Source organism: Eumetopias jubatus, unplaced genomic scaffold, assembly GCF_037043125.1.
Source record: "Eumetopias jubatus isolate StellerSeaLion01/CBP00866 unplaced genomic scaffold, mEumJub1_p1.0 scaffold_9, whole genome shotgun sequence".
In the NCBI taxonomy this organism is placed as follows: Eukaryota; Metazoa; Chordata; class Mammalia; order Carnivora; family Otariidae; genus Eumetopias; species Eumetopias jubatus.
The window spans coordinates 124,652,923-124,676,427 of record NW_028274815.1 but is presented as its reverse complement, the minus strand read 5'-3'; the positions used below and the strand labels follow the sequence as shown (position 1 = coordinate 124,676,427).

The 23,505-nt window shown below is 48.3% G+C and overlaps 1 protein-coding gene across 4 annotated transcripts in view; it reads right to left on the bottom strand.

The window, feature by feature from the left end:
• Positions 1-23,505, bottom strand: part of TOX2 (TOX high mobility group box family member 2) — a 133,361-nt gene that overhangs the window by 69,298 nt on the left and 40,558 nt on the right. For all 4 annotated transcript variants that reach the window (XM_028122020.2, XM_028122019.2, XM_028122024.2 and 1 more), the window contains exon 2: positions 12,367-12,432. In XM_028122020.2, coding sequence (XP_027977821.1) covers positions 12,367-12,432 — 66 coding nt within the window. The remainder of the gene's footprint in view (positions 1-12,366; positions 12,433-23,505) is intronic.

Here is a 23,505-nt window from a genome sequence, read left to right as displayed (position 1 = left end):
GGTTAGCCCGGTGATGGGTATTGAAGAGGGCACGTTCTGTGTGGAGCACTGGGTGATATATGCAAACAATGAATCATGGAACACTACATCAAAAACTACTGATGTAATGTATGGGGATTAACATAACATAATAAAAAAAATAGTAAAAAGAAAAAAAAAAGACTCTCTCTCCCTCTCCTTCTGCCCCCACCCCCGTCCAGAGTGTGTGTGCACTCTCTCTCTCTCTCAAATAAATAAATCTTAAAAAAAAAAAAACCCAAAGACCATAATTTGAGCCCAGGTCTGTCTTCTCATGCCATTACCCTTATTACCCAACCGATCACTGGCATCTCTTTACTGTCACCAGTGGTGGGCTAGAACCTCACTCAGAGTCACTGACCTCTAAGGCCCCCTCAGCACTGCGGGCAACTCAGCTATGTGGGGGAGATGAGTCTCTGGCATGTTGGACAGACTACTGTCTTTCCTAGAGACTCAGGCGGGGTGGGGGGTGGGGGTAGGGAATGAAACCAACCCCTTGGCCACAGATTATAACCCAGAAGGTCTCTCAGAGACACCGATTCAGCCCCCACTCACAGGTGCAAAAAAAAACCCAAAAAATACACAGGGTTCAGAGAAGGCAAATGACCTACCTAAGGGTACATGGTGAAGGAGGCTGAAAAGGGCCAGACCCAGGCTCACAACCCTCCAAAAGCTAAGGACCCAGCACTATTTTGGAAAGGTCCCACATCTGGCTTCATTTCTACTTCTTGATGCTACCTTTCATGTAGCAATGAACAAATGTGTTAAAGCAGACGGCTCTCCCACACTCCCCAGCAAAGACCCAGGCCCTGTCGAATATGCTGAGTTCAAGGTGGCTGAGAGTGGAAGAAGGGTACTGTTGTAAAGAAAATCCTTGCAATTACATTTCCAACCCACTGCTGTCCCCTCCCCCAACCCATAAACTTCCTGCATCATCTTCATTGTTTCCATCCCATTTAGAGAGAGGGAACGTTTCCAGGGATTCAATTTCTCTCATAATAGTTGGAAGGAAACAAAACTATATGCTGTAAACATTCGCTGCATTGTATGGAAAAGATCTTTACCACAGGGGAGGTGGAGCTAACGCAGACCAAGATCCCCCACCCCCAAATCCATCCCCGCAACACCTCCATGCCTGCACCCTTGAACATTTAAACATCTCACAGCCAGGAACGTAGAGCTTTAAAGTGAATATATTTTTAGCCACCGGAATGCAAAATGAAGATCTGTGAGGTGTAAGTACCAACTCCTTCTCAGCAGTTTTCTCTCAATGAAAACAAGAGAGATCGTCCATTTTTCTAAGCACGTGTGTAGGACTGATGAAGGAAAGCTCATTAGTTCCGTCTGACATATACTCAATTCTCTCCATACACATAGGATGGGTTTTTTTTCCCTCCTTGCATTTTATTCTCCAGCTGTGAAATGATATTAAATATCATCAGATTTGAACAGAATCTATGGTCTTGAAACAGTTTCCTTCAAGGCTCCCTCATATTTATTCAGAATTCATGAATCATGTTCGGATAACACAACCATAATTATTTTTAAAGTGTGATGTTTGTGGCTTTAATAGGAAATGCTTGCAAAAGGCCTTTTCTCTTTGATTGTTGGTAATCTTAGCAGTAATCACTGCCATTCCCTTCCAGGCACCACGGCCAGCGAAACACAATTTCATTTTAATATGAATCGCGAGCTCTTCACCCAGGTTTTAATTAAAGCAATAAAAGCCGTGTCGTCCCTGCCCTTTGCGATGTACACAGACTCAGAGGCCAGAGTTACTAAGCCCAGAATCTTTGGTTGCAGCAAGGACAGGAGGGCCTCCGGTCTCCCGGTGCATTTAACTGTTTATGCATTTATCCCCAGTGCACCGTTTGTTTGTTTCATAAAGACTCAACCACCTCTCTCTCTCTCTGCTTTGCAGTTTTCTCATCTGTAAGATGGAACAACAACAGTACTTACCTGATAGGGTTCATGGGAAACATTTAGCTCCAGTGTCGGAGCCCAAGGAAGTGCACTGTAGATGTCCATTATCATCAGTATCTGGGCTGGGAAAATCCAACAGATCATCTACCCTCATAATTCACATGAGGAATAGGCTGGCATAGATACCAACCCAGGTGAAGGAAATGGAGCAGACAGAATCTGGAACACAGAACTCTGGGCTTTTCCCCACTCTGGGCATCCTACACGGTCCCTTGCTGGAAGGAGGCTGCATCTTCAAGGCGCGAAGACAGAGCCCAGGAACTGCAGGTGTGACTCTGACCAGCTCTGGGCTTCTGGGTTCCTGGTTATACCATCCACACACCCTAGGACAATGCTTGAACCAATGGTAAGAGAAATAGACCAGGCATCCCTGGGGATCTATGAAGGAAGGTCGCTGCACACTCAGTGGTGTGCAGACCCCACAGCAAGAATCTGCTTAACTCCAAGTCCTTGCATGCCTGTGCACGCCAGGTGTGGTGTGAGGCACTGAGAGGGAATTGTGTAGTATGGGAATCTTGGCCTTTATGATTATCACTCCAGTCCAGCCCACGTTCTGCTGCTACATTAGCAAGGGACGCAAAAACACTGGACCCTGCTCACACCTGGCAGGGCTCCTAGTTGGTGGTGCTGACCATGCTCTGTAGGCCCTAGGCTCCTCCCCAAGGAGCACCTCAAATGTGAGCCCCCTGAACCTCTCCCCTCGCAAATAGTCCCTGGTCCCACTGGGATTCCTACTCTAAGAAGAAAAAAGTCCTTATTTCCCCAGAGCTCCTTAGAACATGCCTTCCATTCACTTCCTGTCTCCTCTGTGGATGAGCTGCGCATTCCCCCACTGTTCACATATCTCATGATGGAAGGCAGGCTTGACATCCTCCTGCCTCTCCGCTGCCCCACCTAGACCACTGTCCGTTTTTCCTACAAATCCCACTGCACCTTACTCAGCTCCATCAGCATCTGGCCCCACGTGCTTTTCCCCCTACCCCTCCATGCTCGCAGCCTTTGGCTCTGGGCTCTGGCTTCCCATCCACCCCACCTCAGCATCATTCTGGGTCTCTACAACTTAGCCACCACGCTGATGCTGGGCTCTGCAGCACTGTGTCAGCTGCCCACTCTCCGGATGCACCCAGGACCCCATCAGTGCCCACAGCTGCTTCTCTCAGAATCACCACCCACTTCCAACTCCATGACTAAGGTGTCCTCACTGCCCAGCACCCCACTTGGGGACTCTCAGGGCCTGGTCCCCCTCTTTTCTCTCCTTACCCAGCTTAGATTCCCTGGTTCTTCATTTCAGTCTCTCTTTTGCACAAAAAAGCTTGAGCGTCCTTCTGGCACACCTGCCTGGCAAATCCTTACCGTGGATTCATCCAACCGTCTGCCCCCATAGCACCTGCACCAAGAGCTCAGTCTCCCACAGGCCACACAAATATCCCAGACCTTCTCCACCCGTCAGACCTCTGGTGCCCTGACTCAGCAGGTGACCTGCCCACCAACCCTAGGAGAAGACAGATGCTTTCAGGTGCAGATGCCCTCTGCTCCCGGGGCACAATCTACAGTGACACACTCCTTTCCCCCTGTGTCCCCACTCCTGGCTAAGGCCAGAGCTTCCATCTCTGGACAGGACCCAACCCCTCCCAAACCTTAAACCATCATTTAACCCTTCCCTCTCCTGAACCCCATGCTTTATCCTCTCTCTCGGATGCCTTCCATCGACAACTAAACATCCTAAAGATTCTCTCGTCTTAAAAAAAAAAAAAAAAATCCCTCCTTTGGAGTCCCCATCTCATTGAGCTATGGCCCTGGCCCTTGTCCTGCACAGCCAGACTTCACACACAAGTCACAAGTTGTCTACCTTACCGCACACTCCCTTCTGGATCCACCCCAAGACCTGCACAAAGTCCACTCCCCACCAAAGCCACTTTTTCTGGGATCCAGAATGACTTTCTGTTTCTTAAAACTATTGGACACATTTCAATTTTTATCCCAACCAATCCGTCAGGAGCCTTTGACCCTCTCCTTCTTGTGTACATTTTAGTCAACTTTTTGAAGTTATAATAAATCCCTATAGTTTAAAACCCCTAAAACATAAAAAGGTACGATGAGAAGTCTCTTTTCCATCCCTGTCTACCTGCCCAGTTTCCATAACACACACACACACACACACACACACGCACACACACACGCACACGCACACGCACACACACGCAAACATGCACACACACGCGCACGCACACGCACACACGCACGCACACACGCACGCACACACACGCAAACACACACACACGCACACACACACGCAAACATGCACATGCACATATATGTACACACACAAGGTACAAAGCCACTGTTATTAGTTCCTGTATATCCTTCCAGAGTTGCTTTAATCAAATACAAGCACCTAGAAAGAAACAGTCTCCCTAGCTTTTTTCACAAATGGTAAGATACTATACTTACTTGTTAACCACCCTCCTTTTTTCAGTAAACAATGTAGCTAAAGAACTTCTGTTTCTCTCCAGTTTCTTCATTCTTTCTTTACAAGCAACACAGTATTCCACTTGATAAATGTACATAATTTATTTAACTAGTCCCACATTGTTGCATATTTGGGTTGTTGCCAATTCTTTGCCATTATGCCAATACCAAAATGAGTGATCTTGAAGATTACTCATTTCTCATTTCTCATGTGAGCAAATATATCTGTAGGATATGTTTCCAAAAGGGAAATTGCTGGGTTAAAGGTCAATGAGTTTGTAATTTTGATAGATGTTGCCAATTTGCTCTCCATAGGGGTTGCACCAACTTACCCCGCCTTCAAGCAATGTACAAAAATGCCTATTTCCCCAAAGGGACTCCAACAGAGTCTACTATCAAACCTTTGCATTTTTGTCAATCTAAGAGGTGAAAACGGTAGTTTTGTTTCTTGTAGGAACTGATTTTAGCATCTTTTCACAAACTGAAAATCCATTTGCATTTCCTGTACTGGAAACTATTGGTTCATGTCTCCCACCTGTTTTCCTACCAGGGTTTTGAACTGATTTCTGGGAACTCTTTATATATTTGGGAGATTAATATTATGAGTTGAAAATAATTTGGCCCAATTACTCATTTGTCTTTTGACTTTGCTTATGCTGTTTTAGCCATGCAAAAGTTGTTTTTCTTTTTTATTTGTGGTCAAATTTTAAGTCTTTTCTTCTAAGACTTTGAGTCATAGAAATATCTTTCCCACTCTAAAGCTGTAAAGTATACCTTTTTTTTTAAGATTTTTTTTATTTATTTGGCAGAGAGATACAGAGAGAGAACAAGTAGGCAGAGAGGCAGGCAGAGGGAGAGGCAGAAGCAGGCTCCCCACTGAGCAGGGAGCCCGATGCGGGGCTCGATCCCAGGACCCTGGGATTATGACCTGAGCCGAAGGCAGCCGCTTAACCGACTGAGCCACCCAGGCGCCCCTGTAAAATATACCTTAAAGTTTTTTTTTTTTTCTGGTGCCTTTATCGTTCCCATGAGTACATATAAATCTTTGATTTATTTAAAAGTTATCCTTTGACAAGGAAGAAGCTGTGGCTCCAACATCATTTTCCCCCAGATCCCTTACCTCCATCTAAGACTCCATGTTCTCCTCCTACCTCTCTAGTCACTGCTTCTCAACCTATTTCATGGTCTTCTCCTCTTCCACTTTGCTTCCAGATATTGCAGCTCAACATTTAAGACTCCTTGGTCTTCTTCTCACTGTTTTTTCTGTCTTCGCAAATTTCCTCCTCGCACGGTTTTAATAGCATGGGTTAAGAACTTCTAAGTTGACTTCCCCAATGAGTTCCAGACTTGTATAGCCATCTCCCCACTTGGACATCTCCACTTGGATGAGCATCTCAAATGTAATGGGTCCAAGGCTGACCTCATCAAGCCTGCACTTCCCCAGGCCTTCCCCAACTCAGAAAACTGATACCACCATGCTGGAGAGAATGGGCTATGCTGGAAGCCTGGGCGTCATCCTTTACTCCTTAATTTCTCTCTCACCCTAGATCTATCCATCATCAAGATCTACCAACTTTATTTCCAAAACACATCTGAGATCCATCCACTTCTTTCCATCTCCTCTGCCTCTACCACAATAGAGGACAATACCATCCTTCACTTACCCTCCTGTGTGGTCTGTCTGTATCTGCTCTTGCCATTGAGAGCTCTTAAAACTGTACTATTTGATCATGTTACTCAATCTCAATCTCTCTCTTTCTCACTGACAAAGCCTAGTGACTTGCTTTGACTAACAGAATGTGATGGAAGTAGTCATATGCCAGTTCTCTCCCTCCCTCGCTCCCTCCCACTCTATCACACACACACACACACACACACACACACACACACACACACACACACATCCTTTCAATAATCCTTAGGACAAAGTCAGAAATCTTCAGCAGAAGGCGTATTTACAGCTATGAGAGTGGAACATTCTACCTACAGCCAGGAAGGATAAACTGAGGAGGTGACATCTGCACTGCCCCTGAAGGGACAAATGGGCATTTGTTGGGTGAAAATAGTTAGGGGATTCCTATCAGAAGGAACAGTGCATACAAAGGCACAGAACTATAAATGAGCACAAGAGGCGACCAGAGAGTCAGTCATCTGTGTAACCAAAGCATTATTTATGATAAGAAAAATATGGAAATAAGTCCCAGCTAGTTTTATGGAGTGCTGGTGGTTTATACAGTATCTTAGTTTACACTTTCGTGAGGTAGAGCCTGAGATGGGGATTCCTATGACACTGGCATTCCCCTTGAGAAGCGACTCAGAAGGGAAGGACAGGCAACAGGACAGGGCAGGGGAAGGAGCTGAGCAAGGGTGCCGCGTCAGCTGGCGCTCCGTGGAGATTTGCAGAACTGCTCCCCGCTTGAGACAAGATGCCCACTTGGCCTTCTGGACCATCCCCCACACCCCTCCCCATTCATGGTTCTCATTTGGCAGAGGCCAGTTCTCCAGAGAAGGGGCAGCTGTGAGTCGTTAGCAGCCAGCACTCACAACAGCTGGAGGACGGGTGCCCTGGCCTGGTGACGGGAATCCACGCCACTCACCTATGGTTACTCGTCATACTCTGGGCAGCAGACGTTACTCCTCCCATCTGACAGAAAGCTGACACAACTTGCACGGGGTTAGAGTGCGCATCTGGATGGGATGTGCAAGAGCTGGATTTGAATCCAAGTCTGCTGAGCCCACGGCCTCGTTCCTTTCCTCTTCAGCCCCATCCCAGCAAGAAGGAGACTCTTCCCCAGGTCACATAACCAGGAAATATTATCCCTGTAACTCCTGGCCAGGGTCTGTTCTCAACAGGGGGAAGAGCTTATCTCTACAAGGCCCTCCCCTCCCAGAAGCTGCTGATGGGCCAGAAGCCATGTCTGAGAACTGCATCTCGGTTTTGGACCACCCACACAAATCTGGTGCAAAAGAAACAAAAGGTCCAGGGAGGGGGAAAGGGGATTCTGTGTGAAAGCTAAGGCAGCCAGGCAGGAATCTTGTGGAAACTTGTAAAAACCAAACAATAAAGCATGCATTTGCAAAAGAAACTGCAAGCCCATAAGAGCTGGTTTGAAAGTTTTTAACAGGGGGCACAGTTGGCTGGTATATATCCCATAGGAACCTGTGTCTCCACTGAAGTTTCTAGATAAAGAAGATGGTGTTTCAGGAGAAGACTACATTAAAGATCAGGTTGTTGTTTTTTTTTTTTAAAGATTTTATTTATTTATTTGAGAGGGAAAGAATGAGAGATAGAGAGCACGAGAGGGAAGTGGGTCAGAGGGAGAAGCAGACTCCCTGCTGAGCAGGGAGCCCGATGCGGCACTCGATCCCGGGACTCCAGGATCATGACCTGAGCCGAAGGCAGTCGCTTAACCAACTGAGCCACCGAGGCGCCCAAGAGCAGGTTTTTAATACGATGAAATGGTATGTTCTGGAAGCAAACATCTTCCAGAAATGGCTTCCCACTTACATCGAGAGCTTTGCACATAATAGGTGCCCATTTGTTCAATAGGTGAATATCATATTTAACTGTATTTATAAAATGCATTTTATGCCATTTAGACTGTACTCTGCGGGCATCTGGGTGGCTCAATTAAGTGTCTGACTCTTGGTTTCAGCTCAGGTCTTGATCTCAGGGTCATAAGTTCAAGCCCTATATTGGGCTCCACGCTAGGCAAGGAGCCTACTTAAAAAAAAAAAAAAAAAACATATAGAGTGTTTGTACTCTGAATCCTCTGTTGGCAAGGAGACCATCATTTTGCCCAGATGTTTATGTCAGCCCCCCAGGAACTGGGAAAATACAATCCCTGTGGTTGGTGGGGCAGCACATCATGACAGGGCGTTAATGTGCATGTGTGTGTAGAGTGGGGCGGGGAAGGGGGTTCAGGCAAGCACTTCAGGGAAAAGACTGGAAGAAAACATTAAGAAGTAGGGATCCTGCGAAGGGGTACGTGCACCCCAATGTTTATAGCAGCAATGTCCACAAGAGCCAAACTGTGGAAAGAGCCAAGATGTCCATCGGCAGATGAATGGATAAAGAAGATGTGGTATATATACACAATGGAATATTATGCAGCCATCCAAAGGAATGAGATCTTGCCATTTGCAACGACGTGGATGGAACTGGAGGGTGTTATGCTGAGTGAAATAAGTCAATCAGAGAAAGACATGTATCATATGACCTCACTGATATGAGGAATTCTTAATCTCAGGAAACAAACTGAGTGTTGCTGGAGTGGTGGGGGGTGGGAGGGATGGGGTGGCTGGGTGATAGACCTTGGGGAGGGTATGTGCTATGGTGAGCGCTGTGAATTGTGCAAGACTGTTGAGTCGCAGATCTGTACTTCTGCGACAAATAATGCAACATATGTTAAGAAGAAAGAAAAAGAAGAAAATAGCAGGAGGGGAAGAATGAGGGGGAGCAAGTCAGAGGGGGAGACGAACCATGAGAGATGATGGACTCTGAAAAACAAACTGAGGGTTCTAGAGGGGAGGAGGGTGGGGGGATGGGTTAGCCTGGTGATGGGTATTCAAGGGGGCACGTTCTGCATGGAGCACTGGGTGTTATGCACAAACAATGAATCATGGAACACTACATCAAAAACTAATGATGTAATATATGGTGATTAACATAACGATAAAAAAGTAGAAAAAAAAAAAAACAAGAAGTAGGGATCCTGGAGCCCCACCAAGCCACTAGGGGCTGCATGTCCTAGACACGTCTGTTATTCTTCAACAAAAATCAGCATGAACAACATCCCACATTCCCGTGGGTTTGTTAAAAGACCACAATACTTTGCAGCTCCTCCCAACAACAGGGTCTACTTCCCCATTCCTTGAATCCAGACTGGCTCTCTGACTTGCTTTGAGTGACAAAATGTGCTGGAAGTACTCATGTGCCAGTTCTAAGCCTACCTCAACAGGTCTTGCAACTTCTGCTGTTGCTGTCCTGGGAACCCTTTTCCCACCATGTGAACAACCTCAGGCTAGCCTATTGGGGGACAAGAGACTGTTTGGAGAGAAGCGAGTCCCCATACCAACCAGGCCACAGCTGACCTGGCAGGTTACAGTGGCCACTTACAGAGGTCCTAGCTATGGCCAGAAGAGCCACCCAGCTGAACCCAACCAAACCGCCAACCCGTGGAATTTTGAACCATGTGAATACTTGTTGTTTTAAGACACTAAGTCTTGACTTGCTTGGGTTTTTTATTTTTTTAAGATTGATTTTATTTATTTATTTATTTATTTATTTATTTATTTTTTTTTTTTTTTTATTTATTTTAGACAGAGAGAGCATGATTGGGGCAGAGGGAGAGGGAGAGAGAGAATCTCAAGCAGACTCCGTGCTGGGTGCAAAGCCTGATGCAGGGCTCGACTCATGACCCTGTGATCATGACCCAAGCCCAAATCAAGAGTCTAGCGCCCAACCAACTGATCCACCCAGGAGCCCCCTGACATGCTTCTTATGCAACAAAAATCAACTGGTACCTTGTTAAGAAGTCTAGATTGTAATTGCTAAATCTGTTCCCATCCAGGTTGGCTCACGCCTGGTCAATCTCAGGGAATCCTGATGTTTTCTTTATAAAGTGCTAAGTTAGGGAGACTCTCTGAGTGACAACACAAGAGACTTGAAGGGACCCTTGGGGAATCCAACTGCCCCATTTCCCTGCCAGGAAAATGAAGTCCAGAGAAGAGAAGGGGCCACATGACCCATTACGCAAGTCTTTCCTGAGTGCCTTTCACATGCCAGGCTTTGTAACACACTGGGAGACACAATAGCGAATGAGGGACCAGATCCTGCTCTAGTGTGGAAATCAGATGCTAACCAAGTCTTCACACAGATAAGCAGGCAACCCCAAACAGTGACAAATGCCATGAATTAAAAGGATACGGTGGCACGAGAGAGAATCAAGGGGAGGGGACCTAATTTGGATTTCAGGGTCACCAACAGCTCTCTGACAAAGGAACACGTGGCTGAAGCAAGTCGGGGGCAGGCCTGAGGTGGGAACGGAGCAAAGTAATGTGTGGAGCTCTGAGCCCCAGCTGTTCCCCTGCCTGGATGAGCCACTCAACATCCTCCAGCTTCAGTTTTCTCATCTATAAAATGGGATTAGTGGCAACCTACTAATTCTCAAGATTGGTGAAGATCAGCTGAAATAACCACTGAGGAAAAGGCTTTACAACTGTGGGGATGTGCTGGGTAGGCAGGTGAGGGCGCTGCGGCCAACAGCCTGTGGGGATGCTTATTTGCCCTGCATCTCCTCTGCAAAGGACTGTGGGCAGACACGGAGCCCCACAAGCCCCACCCTCCCTTCTCCCTGGAGTATGGTGGCCACACTCTCCATCACGGTTTGAGCCACGCCGACTCCACCTGCCACGGTTCTGAGAGCCAGGCTCAGCACGTTAACAAAATGCACTTTAAACACTGAAAGAGCTCAGATGAGATGCTCGGGAGGAAGCTCTGGTCTTGTGAGACACCACATGTCCAAGCTGATTAAGGACAGTTTAACGACTTCAGTGGTCTCTTCCAAAATGAGCATTTCCAGGACCTGGAGTCTTGCCCACCAGAGTGTCTTTCGGGCTGGCACGAGTCAGTGCCATAGAAAGGTAGCTTTGTAGCAGCATCATGATGCTCACATGGTCACAGGCCAGCAAAGGGGCGTGGGCGGCATGAGGGCCCCAGCACGAGCACCCCTGCAGCAGCAGGGGAGGGGGGTGCAGCACCCCGCAGCGGAGCCTGCGCACTGCACTGAGAGTACAGGATCTGCCCTCACTGGCAGTGCGCCCTAAGGGGGCCACAGGCCCACGCCTTATTCATCTATGTCCACCACTGGATTTGTCACATAGAAGGGCATGTAAGTGTTTGCGAATTAATAGGGTTCTGATTCCCGAGCTGGAAAATGTGGGCCCAGCAACCCAATCTGGACTGCCACAACCATCATGACTGCACAGACAGGGGATGGAGGTCAGCTCCAGGGACGGGCTTGTCTTCCAGCTCCCCAAGTTCCTCTGCACCTTGAGCTACTGCCACCCTGCAGGCACCCCTGCCTTAAGGAACCGTCCTCCAGGTTGCCACAGTCTGCAGTGAGGACCCTCCCCAGCGTCCCAGCCTGCAGCGAGGACCCTCCCCAGCACCCCGGCCTGCAGCGAGGACCCTCCCCAGCATCCCGGCCTGCAGTGAGGACCCTCCCCAGCATTCCAATCTGCAGTGAGGATGCTCCCAGCTGAAAGAAAACTTAACTTTCAGAGACCAGGCTCTCAGTGGAAATTCAGATTCTAGCTGGCATCAGGGACTCCCAGAGGGCTAGGGACCGGGATAGTCTTGCCCAGGGATGATCCAGTCTTCTTCTCAGGGAGGACCGCACAGGAAGCCTCTGCTCTCCTCCCTGTATGCCACATCCACAATCCTCTGCAGGGGTACTAGACAACTCTAGATGGGCAGGAGAACTGTGCATGCCTTTGCACGGGCATGTATGCCTCTGTGCCAGTGTAGATCCCATGGGTGCTATGTGATGGCAAGAGGCAGAGAGTACCAGGGAGCTTGTGACATCTCTACTCACTGCTGCTGAAAATTTGTCCTCTGCGCATGGGAAATGTGGGCAACACATTTGCAGTTTTACCAAGTTTTCAATGGTGCCCATTTTCAGCCAACTGTAGCCAAGTAGGTGCTTTACAGAAAACGCTGTGGTCCCAGTTGGACTGTCACTTTCAAGGGACTATTTGATATTCTTGATCCTTGTGAGAGAGGATAGTAGTGGGCCCTGCCCACTGCTCTGCACCATCCCAGCACCACCTTGAAGCAGCTCAGCTCCAGCCAGCTCCAGGCTGGACCCCCCACAGGGAGGACGGAGCACCCACCTGGCTGGTCGATAGCAGCTCTGGGTTCCCGTCACTCATCCCCACGTAGGCACTGTCACCATCAAACTAGAACAGAGAAAGAGAGAGAAGCGGGTCTGAGTAAGGTGTTTTCAAGAAGGCCCCAGGAGATGCCCCAGGAGGTCAGGAGACTGAACGCACTGAGCGGAAAAGTCTGCGGGGCCCGGAGAAGCAAAGCTCGAGCCCAAGATGCCCAAATCCAACTTCAGCAGGATTCCCTCTAGGGTGAACAGAGCAGCCCCTGTCCTGTGGCCCCTGTGGGCTTGGATTAGCACCATTAATCACAGGGCAAGGAAAGGAAAACCTTCCTGCCCTTTATGCCTTGTCCATAGATGTGGCAGATGGTCCTTGTCAGATACCGGGCTCCCCAACCCTGGAAGTATGCAAAGATCTCTCCTGGCCAAAAGGCCATCAGATGATCAGCTAGAGCTAGAATTCCACATGATGGAGGGAGGCTGAGATCTTCAGAGCCCTGGGATCAGGACACCTGCCCCAGACATGCCCTCCAGGTCTTACCATCCTAAGAAGCTTGGCCCCCTCACATTTGCCCCTTGGGCCACCTCTGGCCACAGGCAGGGAGGGCTGTGGTAGAAACCATGCACAGACACACAATCCTGTGTTCTGATAAGCTGTCAGTCTGGATACAGGAAGATCTCCCTGCAGTAGGAAGCAGGTGTTATGGGAGAAGGGGTCGCTGGGCTTTGGGGTCGCTGGCTTTTTTCCATGATGTGTATTCTTGAGCTGGTGTCTGAATTTCTGAGGTTCCTCATCAGTTGAATGAGGATAATGACGGTGGTCCCATCTCCATGGGGTATTGTACCAAAACACGTAGAGCACTCAGCTCATTTCCAGTAAGTTTTCTTCCCTTGAGACAGGTGTTTTTGATCAGGTTCCCTAAATGCAGAGTGTGAGACCAGGATTTTCAAATGCATGTGATTTTTAAACAGCGCTCTTTAGGAAAATCTGTAACGGAGGAAGGGAAGCAGGACAGGGCAGCGGGAGTAGCTCAGCGAAGATGTGATCTCAGCTGGAGACCCGCTGCAGCCTGGTCCCATGAGGAGCCATGGGGCATGAATTGCCCCATGGAGTTCAGTCAGTCACTGGCTGCAGGCTGCCCTTAGGGGACAAGGGGAGGCATAACCTTCTGAGCAGGGTGGCCCCCATCCGGCCAGGGACAGATCCCCAGAGAACTGTGCCAACTGTGTGCCATCTGCAGCCAGTGGTCCTAGCAGATGGGAGCTGGCTGTAGAGGCTAGTAAAGGGATCTGGGTGAAGCCCCAGTGGCAGCCGGCCATTTTAATTGAAAATTTAATTTTTTTATTAGGTTATCTTCACATGATTCAAAATTTCCAAAGCACAAAAAGCAACAGAGTGAAAATTCTCCTTCCCACCCCACCTCCCCGCCATCCATTGCTTCTCTCCAGAGGCAACTACTGAGTCTACCGGCTTCCTTTATATCCTTTCAGAGACGGTCCACATATATACATTTTATAGTCGTCTCTTTCACATAAATGACAACATACTATACACCCTGTTTTGCACCTCATTTTTCTCCTAGCAACACATCTCGGGAAGTATTTTATATCAGAACATAATTCTGTCTTCTGGTACCTGGTATTCCACGGTGTGGATGTAACAGATATATTTAACTAGTTGAGTTCATGGGCAATTGAGTTGTTTCTAGTCTTTTCCCTATTCCAGCACTGCTCTCGTGAACATTTTTGTACGTCCATCATTTCACCTGGGTGTGAGTTTATCTGTAGGATTAGTTTGTATAATCGCTGGGTCCAGACGGGCGTGCATTTGTAATTTTGATAGGCATCACCTAACACCCTCACGGAGGTTGTAAAAATCCACTCTCCCATGATCATGCACAAGATGTCTGTTCATCCAGAACCTCTTCACACAGAGAGGCTCGGATGCCAGCCCACCCCCTCTGCGGGTCCACCCCCACCACCCTTCCCGATTCCCTTGCCTTGCTCTACCTTGTTCTTTGTTCCATAGGCCCTTTTACCTCCTAGCATTCTAAATCCTTTGCTTATTTTACCACGTTCACTGCTTAGAGTGGATTTCCCCTGTCAAAACGGAGGCTCCTAGAGGTCAGGGATCTCAGTCTCTCTGCCTCCCAAACACCTAGAATAGTGCCTGGCAGAAAGCAGATAATCAATAATTGCTTGTTGGCTAAGTGAATGAATGAATGAATGAATGAAGCAAGCATGACACCATTCACATTGTCTTTTACTGGGCCAGTCTTCCCATCAAGGCAGTAGGATTGATGGCTATACCCAAATACCTTGCCAGCACAGGGATGGGCAGAGGCCTTCAGTGACTGCTGTATTAACAAAAGAAAAGGTGGCACCATGCCTAGAGTCTGGGCACTGGCCCCCAAAGCAGGGGTCCATCCACCACACTGTGCCTGGAGCTCATCATGCTTCAAGGCCCTGCTCAGAAACCACCTCCTCCAAGAGGCTGCCATGTTCTCACCTTCTCTGGCTGCCCCTCTTGCAACACAGATTATCTTCACATCTGTCTTCTGCCCCAGAGTGGGAGCAACATGGAGGCCAGAACTGTGTCCTGGTCATTTCCAACCGCCCCCCCCCCCCAGCACCTGGAACAGTCTGGCATCAGAAATGAGACTAGGAATGGGACAGGGTGGGGAGCTTTCAACAAAAACTCCTGGGTATTATTTGATGTGTCACCGTGGCCATTTATTACTTGGATAAAAGTAAAACCTTTTTAAAAGCCACACATAATTTATATGTTTTATAAGAAAGAATGACTAGGAATGGAGGGGGACTTATGTTAGTCAGGTCTCTGAAACATTTTATAAGGCAATAGTAATCAAACAGTATGGCATAGGTTAAAAATATAGGAACATGTATCAAAGAAGCAGATGGAAAGATGTCCCCCAAACCCCTTGTTACAGCCCGTCGATCAACTGCTGGCTAGAACAGAACCACTGCAAAAGCAAGGACCCCTGTCTGCTCTCTCCAATGCACACAGCAGGCACTCAGCAAATATCTGGGGAATGAATGAATATACCTGGCACTGAGCAAAATGCTTGCCATAAAAGATCTCATTTCAGCCTCAAAGCAACCCAGCAAAGCAGCTATTATTTTCCCTGTTTAAAACCAAGGAAACAGATTGAAAGGATTAGCAGCTGCCCAAAATTGCACACTTACAGGCAGGCTGGGCTTCAGAGTGGGCTGCCTGCTTCTTTGGTTTGGTCTCTCCCACTAGGCCAGAAGCCCCTTAGGAGTGGGGATCAAGGCTTTGGTGCACCCCACTATGGAACCAACCCTTAGCCTGGGGCTAGCACATAATAGGTGTTTGGTAAGTATGCGTTAGCGGTTCAGGGAGGGAGGCATTATCTGCGGTGGGCAGCGGGGGGATGGCTCTGGGGATATGAGAAAAGAAAATTCTGAATTTTGACGTGTGTATGCTGGAGGACACGAGGGGGTCTGCCAGTGTGACCACATGAGGTCACCAGAGACTGCCTCTAGTGGGCTCATTCATTCACTCATTTATTCAACCAAGAAAAGCTGCCATGTAATGGAGTAAAGCTTGCTTCTTGCTTTCGAGGAGGACCTGAGAAGTTGGCAGAGGTTCCCAAGGCCAGGCCTGAGTCAACCTCTGATTGGTTACTCCCAGGTGTCTTACACGGTGTCCTGAGAGCACACTGGGTTTGGGACCTGGCTACTGAGCAGCCATGAACCCGAGGTGGTGGTGGTGGGGAGGAGGGGTCTGTTCTCTGTTCACCATAACAGAGCCCTTGCCAGGGGAAGGAGGGAGAGAGCGTGACCCTAAGGGTCCCAGGCTTCCCCTGGCTTGGCCCCCAGGGTCCTAAGGCCTGGAGCTTACCTCCTCAGCCCTTTTGGGGAGGTTGCTTTCTGGGGGAAAGAACTTGTAAGCCAAGGGGAGAAGTCACAAATCAAAGCAGGGCCCCCCCCTCCTCCTCCATGTGCACAGCGAAGGTCACAAATGCCCACATCTGTACCCACCACACAGCGAATGCTGAGTGTGTATGTGGACACAAATGTATATGACAAATGCAATGTGCCCAAGCATGGTGACTACATACACACCACAAAGCAGTGGGGGACCATGACAGCACTTAGTCACACACACACACCACACCTATGGGTAACACAAGCCAATACAAAGGCGTCCACAGCACAAGCCTGAGTATGCACATGTCACAGACCCTTTATGGGACTGGTTCACAGTGCCCACAGCATACGCACAGGGAAAGGAAGGGATGACTACTCCTCTGCAGCTACATAAACAGAACTCACCTAAATGAGCCCACAAACATGTATGGCAGGAGCACGTCCAGACCTACACAGGAGCTTAAATTCCATGCATATCTCACAATTTATCAGTCCCTCGGCCAAAAATATTTTTTCACACCACACAACCTTCTGTATGCTTTAAAATCGGGGGGGCGGTAAAATGCAGGGGAAACAAGGGCCTAAGAATTTCTGTGAAATGCCAGGAGAACATCCTCTTACCACTGACTGGAATAGATTAATTTTCCCCATTTCATATTCTAATTATAATTCCTTTTCCCATCGTCATCTTCAGTACTCATTACAGCTGGAAGATTGTTCTGCAAAAGCCAGACCTTCATCTTCTCTTCCCAAGAGTTTTGTCATGGAAATGAGTTTTGGAATCTGAAAGAACCCATATTTTTGCAAATATCGAATGTGTGGGGATAACCCTTTCATGACGGCCACCAGGGACCCTGCTCACAGAGGCTTCTGAAGGGTTTGTCTCTCCCCCAAGCCGTGTGGTCCCCTTGGCAAAAGGGGCTCCTGGACCCCTATTACAACAGCCCTCCCAACCTAGATCCCATTTTTACCTTTAAGGAAACTTAGCAAATAGGCAGCCAAGGTGAAAGGTGAGAGCCCTGATCTTAGAATCAGACAATGCCAGCTCCATGGGCACCACTGTGAGAAGTGCCTTAGCTGCTCTATGCTTCAGTTTCCTCATTCCTACGACCCTCAGAATCACTGATTCATAATAGGTGTAAATTAAATATCTGGGGGATGGACAAATGAGATAACTGGATGGATGAATGGATGGGAGGAGGGAGGGAGTGAAGGATGAGATAGATGGGTGAATGAATGGCTAGATGGATGGGTGACAGATGTAGAGATCAATGCAGTCTAACAGAAATATAATGCAAGTCACAAATGCAAGCTACATATGTCATTTTAAATTTTCTAGTGGCCACAGTTAAAAAAGCAAATATACACAGGTGAAATTAATTTTAATGACATATTTTATTTAACCCATTATTTTTAGCACATTATGATTGCAACATGTAATCAACAGAAAAACTGTGAATGAGATGGTTTAATGTCTTTTTTCTTTTTGGTACTGTCTTTGAAATCTGGTGTGTATTTTACATTCTAGCACATCTCAGTTTAGATTTAGCCATACTTCAAGTGTTCAAAAGTCACATGTGGCTGGTGGTTGACAGAGTGAATAAAGAAGGAAATAGTTGTAATGGGTAAAATGAGTGGATGAATGGTAGGTAGGCGTATGGATGGGATGGATGGATGGATGGATGGATGGACGGATGGATGATACATCAGTGGGTGCGGAAGATAAGTGGTTTGGAGGAATGAATGGGTTAGATGGGCCAGTAGGTAGATCAACAGATGACTCAGTGATTGGATAGCAGGTTTAGAAGGTGGGATGGCAGGGGGGTGCCTGGGTGGCTCAGTCAGTTAAGCGTCCAACACTTGGTTTTGGTTCAGGTCATGATCTCAGGGTCGTGAGATCAAGCCCCGCATCAGGCTCCACAGTCAGTGAGGAGACTGCTTGAGATTCTCTCTCTCCTTCTCCCTCTGCCCCTCCTCCCACTCGCACTTGCATGCGCACATGTTCTCTTTCTCAAATAAAAAAATAAATCTTAAAAAAAAAAGGTGGGATGGATGGATGGATGGATGGTTGGATGGATGGATGGATGGGATGGTTGGATGAGAATGAAGAGAGAGATGGATGAGAAGATGACTGGAATGGTGGGTGAGACAGACAGATGGGTGAGATGCCTGGGTTGATGCAGTGGGTTGCGTAGGTGAGTGGGATGGACAGGTGAGTGGATAACTATATCTGATATTTCCTTCTTGCTCTAGTCACACTTCCCCTGGACAATGGCACGGCTTCTTAGGGTTACAACATATCACTGACTCTCAAATGTTCATCTTCAACTAAGTTACATCCAGATTCCAATGTATAGTTTCTCCCTGGACATCTGGTCCATGCATATCGCAAATTTCACATACCCCACCCACACACCCATGACATGCGTGGACCTGCTCTTCCTCCAGGGGTCCGCCATCATGAGAGAAGATGTCACCTACACAGGACCCAGGCAGTACCTCCAGAATGACTCAACCCCATCGCTCCTACATCTCCCAAACACCCACAGAGGCTTTGTGCTCAGCTCCCGCTCCCCCCAATCCATCCTCTACCCTGACTGTCACTAGTGATTACTTCAGTGCTCAGATCAAAACCCTGCTGTGACACCACATCATTAGCCTTGGCATCCAGGACCCTCCATGACAACAGGCCCTGAGCCTCAGCTCCCACGGCATACATCAAGGTTGTAGGAACCTCCAGCGCCCCTGCCTTTACACACATGGTCCCATGATCAGCCTGGAGCATCTTCCTCCCCTTCTCTACCCACCGAAATCCAACTCTCCCCAGGTCTTTTGTTTATGGCTATGTGATGCACCATTGGCAGTCTTGCTTGCTTCTACAGACCTGTGTTCTTGGGCCCAAGTTTAAAGCTTCCATCCCAAATCGGCTCTGGATTCAATTCAACTTCTACATGTAGTGTGATGTCCTGGGCTACAGCATGGATTCATGAATTAGAGTACTGGTTCCACCAGTAACAGTTGTGAGTGACCTTGGATTTAACCTCTTATTGTTATTATGTGCTAAACTCTTATCCCCACATCAGCCTTGGCAACCCTCTCCATCAGGACCATGTTTCTTATGTCACTGAGGTTGTCAGCTATCCCTTCAAATCTCTCCCCTCCCCTACACTGTCGACAGTACACCCATCCTGCCCTCCTTCCCTTTTGTTTGAAAAGCTGAAACATCTCAGTCCTGAGATATTTCCCAAGGTCAACCCATTTATCTTGACCCCACCCCTCTCACATCTTCCCTTCATTCACTCTCACTCTCCATCTGGGGTCTAGGATCTAATTTAAATATGCAGAAGCAAAATGAAATCAGTCCATGCCCTTGGATATGACGTACTAAAGACCTACAACGTGCCCAGTAATGCACTCACAACCACTGGGAATTTAAAATAAATAAAATTTGTCACAAGGCACAGAAACATAAAAGCAAAGGTTACAGAGAAGGCAACTGTTGTTTACTGAACAATATCTCAAGTGTGTACTGTGTGCCCAACATCGTACTGACACAAGGCATAATGATTATGACACAGTCCCTGCCCTCAAGGAGCCCCCAGTTCTATGGAGAAGCTTCAGAGAATAAAATGTTCCTATTCTCCACATCTGAGAAAGACAGGCAGTTCTCTGGCCATAGTCCCAAGATGGAAACAAGTAACTACAAAACTTGTTCAAAGCCCGTCCCAATTGGTCAGTGACAGCTCCCCATTCACTCAAGCCTCTGAAAGTCAAGCGATCAATAACAGTCTAACTCCAATAGCCATATGTCCACCTCTGGGGCTCAGCCAGTCCTAGAACCTCCTGCTTCTGAAAGTCCCTCTACCCTAGGACTCCACGCCCCTCCCAAACCCTACAAAGCTCAGTTCATGCTTGATTTGGAGAGACCAGCTTTGCAAAGTATAGCAATGACTTTAGCATTTCAGATATCAAATAATGGCTTCTTCTTTGACAAATGTGACAATGGCAGGATAAGATTATTGCAGGGGAGTGGACACAAGGAGGAGGGCCTCTCAAGAGAGGCATCCTGAAAAGGTAACTTGGAAGCCCCATGATGGAGGACACACAGGAGGCTGGCCAGACAAAGGGCAGGGCATTCAAGGCTGCTGTGAGCTCAGGCCAGGGAGCACCTACCATATACCAGACCTCATCCCAGAGCTGTACCTGGTCATCTCACTGGAACCCTCCCAGAAATGCCAAGGCTGCAGGACCAGCCCCATTGTAGAGATGAGCAAGGCAAGGTTCAGGGTGGCTGGAGAGCTTGCCTGAATCCACCCAGCCAGTTCTGAACTTGGCCTTGACTCCTGGTACCAAAGAAACAGTTGTTCTGTTGAATCTGCTTCCCCTTGCTCCCCCCTCCCCCACTCGCCGCCCCGGCACAGAGACACAGATCAAAGACCAAGGATGCACAGCCCCCAGCGCAGCCAGTGTCTGACACTGAGAGATGCACCTCACAGAGATCTAAAGAGGAAACAATCAAAGCAGCATACACCGCGCCTGCCTATCCCCACGTCGGGCTGTGAGAACATGCCTGCACAGATAAAACACGGCTCAAAGGCTAGAGGCAGTGAATGTGGCAACTGCGCCCTGGGCCCTGCCGAGAGTGCGGTTTTATGTGGCGGTGTCACAGACAGCAGTACATCAGGAGCAGGGGGTGATGGGGGAGGGGCAGAGAGGCGCTGCGCAGATGGACGGGGGCCAGGGACCGAGCCTCAGGCGCAAGCGCACTTAGAGAAGGATGATAGTTACAAACACCGGCTCTGAGGCCAGGCTCCCTAGGTCCACATCTCAGCCTTGCTTCTCAGGCTGTGTGACACTTTAACTAAGTTACTATTTCTCAGTTTCCTCATCTGGAAAATGGGTTTGACAACCATTTAGACTGAATAAGTTAATAAACAGAAGGTAACTTAGAACATCACCTGGTACGCAGCAAGCACTCAATAATTGTTAGCTATTACTTATATTATTATTGAATCCTTACAACAACCCCGAGAGGTTGCTCGGTCACTATAACTACCCCTCTTCCGTAGGTGAAGAAACTGAGTGGGCCTTCATGCAAACCTCTGAGGTCTTACACACGGGAAAGACCCCGATGCCTCTACCTGCCATATATAATTTGAAATAAAATTTGTAAATTAAAATCTTCATAAGAGTCCAAGTGAGAGCAGATTTTTCCCATGATGATGACCTTCATGCTTTGTTCCTAAATATCAAATACCAACTTCTCTCCAAAAAGAGCTTTTCTCTTTATTGGTGCACCTGCTTTATCATGCATAATGCACATTCTTATTCTGCCCGCTGAGAAACCTAACGCTATGACTGGCCCAGAGAGGTTAGGGGATCTGCCCAAGGCCACACAGCCACGATGTGGCAGAGCTGAGTCTGCAGTCCAGGCTGCTGGTCCCCTAAAGGCCTATACTGGCTTCCTACCCCCCACCATTTCCAAGTTTTGCAAACCAGAGCAGGTGACCTCACAACTCTGCTCCTGGGGCCTCATCGACCAGTACGGGGGAGCAATGCCTGCCCGTGGGGCTGGGAGCAGGCCTTGTGAACAAGCCCAGTGTTATGGCTACTGTAGGATCCTCCGTCCCACTGCTGACAAGAGTTGGTGTGGACGGTGCTGCCTGTTTTAGTCATAAAATACATTGAGAGGGAGTGTAAAAAGACAGAGATCACCACAGCTCCCGCAGTGGAGTGCTACCAGGCACCTGCCTCCTCTGGGAGACAGGCGTCATGATCCCCATTTTACAGATGGGGAGGCAGAACCTTCTCAACTGGCTCCAGCCATTCTCCTTCTAGACCCGTGCTGTCTGGCAGGGTGGCCATCGGCCACATTTGGCCCCTGAGCACCTGCAACAGAGCTAATCCAAATTAAGATGTGTGTTAAGTGTAAAATACACATCAGGTCTCAAAGACTCAGAACAACAAAAGGATGTAAAATGCCTTATCAATAGATTTATACTGATTACATGCCAGAGTGATAACATTTTGGATATATGAAGTTAACTAAAATATATTATTAAAATTAATTTCACCTGTTTCTTTTTAAATTTTTTTAATGTGGCTGCTAGAGAACTTAAAATTACATGTGGCTTGCATTCTATTTCTATTGGACAGCACTGGTTGAGATGCGGTCCCAGGCGAATAGAAGAATTCTCTGTGAGAGATATGGGGAAACCGAGGCCCACAGAGGGGGACGGTGACTTGTTTGAGGCAAGAAGTTGAATCAGAGGCACAGCACTCATTGGACAAATGTTACTTGAGTTTTAGGTATTGGGATGCAGTGGAGAACAAAATGTGGAGCCACTTCCCAGCCCAGGGGGAACACGGAGATGATGCAGGATTCCCTGTTGACCAGGCCCCCACACAGCTGGACCCGGCACCAACCCTCCTCTCCCCACAGTGAGCTCGGATCACACAGCTCAGGTGAGCTCCCACTCCAACCCAGAGCAGAACCACCTCAAAGACCCCTGGTGAGTCCCACACAGGCCATTAGCCAGCTGCAGCTGCCAAGAGAGGCTGATAGGCAGGGCAGCCCAGTGGGCAGAGCATGGCTGCCTGGCAGGTCGGTGGCAGCTTATGTACCATCCACACTACCGCAGATTTATGGCAAAAATTATCCTCTCTCTCAGCTCCATTTAAAGCCATTTGGAGCTCGCTCCCATCCCCGATTATAAATCTAATTGCACATTCCAAACAGACAAGCGCTCATTAAGCTTTAATTATGCACATGTTGTTTTCAACAAACATTTTCATTTGGCCGCTGTGAGGGGGAATGTTTCCAAGGGGACTGCAGACGCTGCCTGCGGCTGGAGGGAGCAGGCTGGGAAGTGGGTCAGGGTGTGGTCCAATGAGGCTGTCCAGGAGCAGAGCAGGGACCCCAGCAGATCCGGCGCAGACTTTGATGGCCTTCCACCGGGCTTCCATGGCAGGCGACGCCAGCATGTGTGTTCTCAGCTGGTCCCACCTGCACCCCTAGTGTACCCACAGTCTCATCTCAGCTGGCGCCAATGGGCCTCTCCGGGGTGGGAAGAGGGAGGGTAGGGACCTACATTCCCAGCTCCGAGCCATAAGCCCTACTCCTCCAGGAGCCGGTGTCTTCAAAGCCTCCAGCTTGTCCCTGCTGCCACCCCCGACACTGCAGTGGAACCGTCTTTCTCCAGGACAATCTTCCCTTCCCTCATCTGTTCAC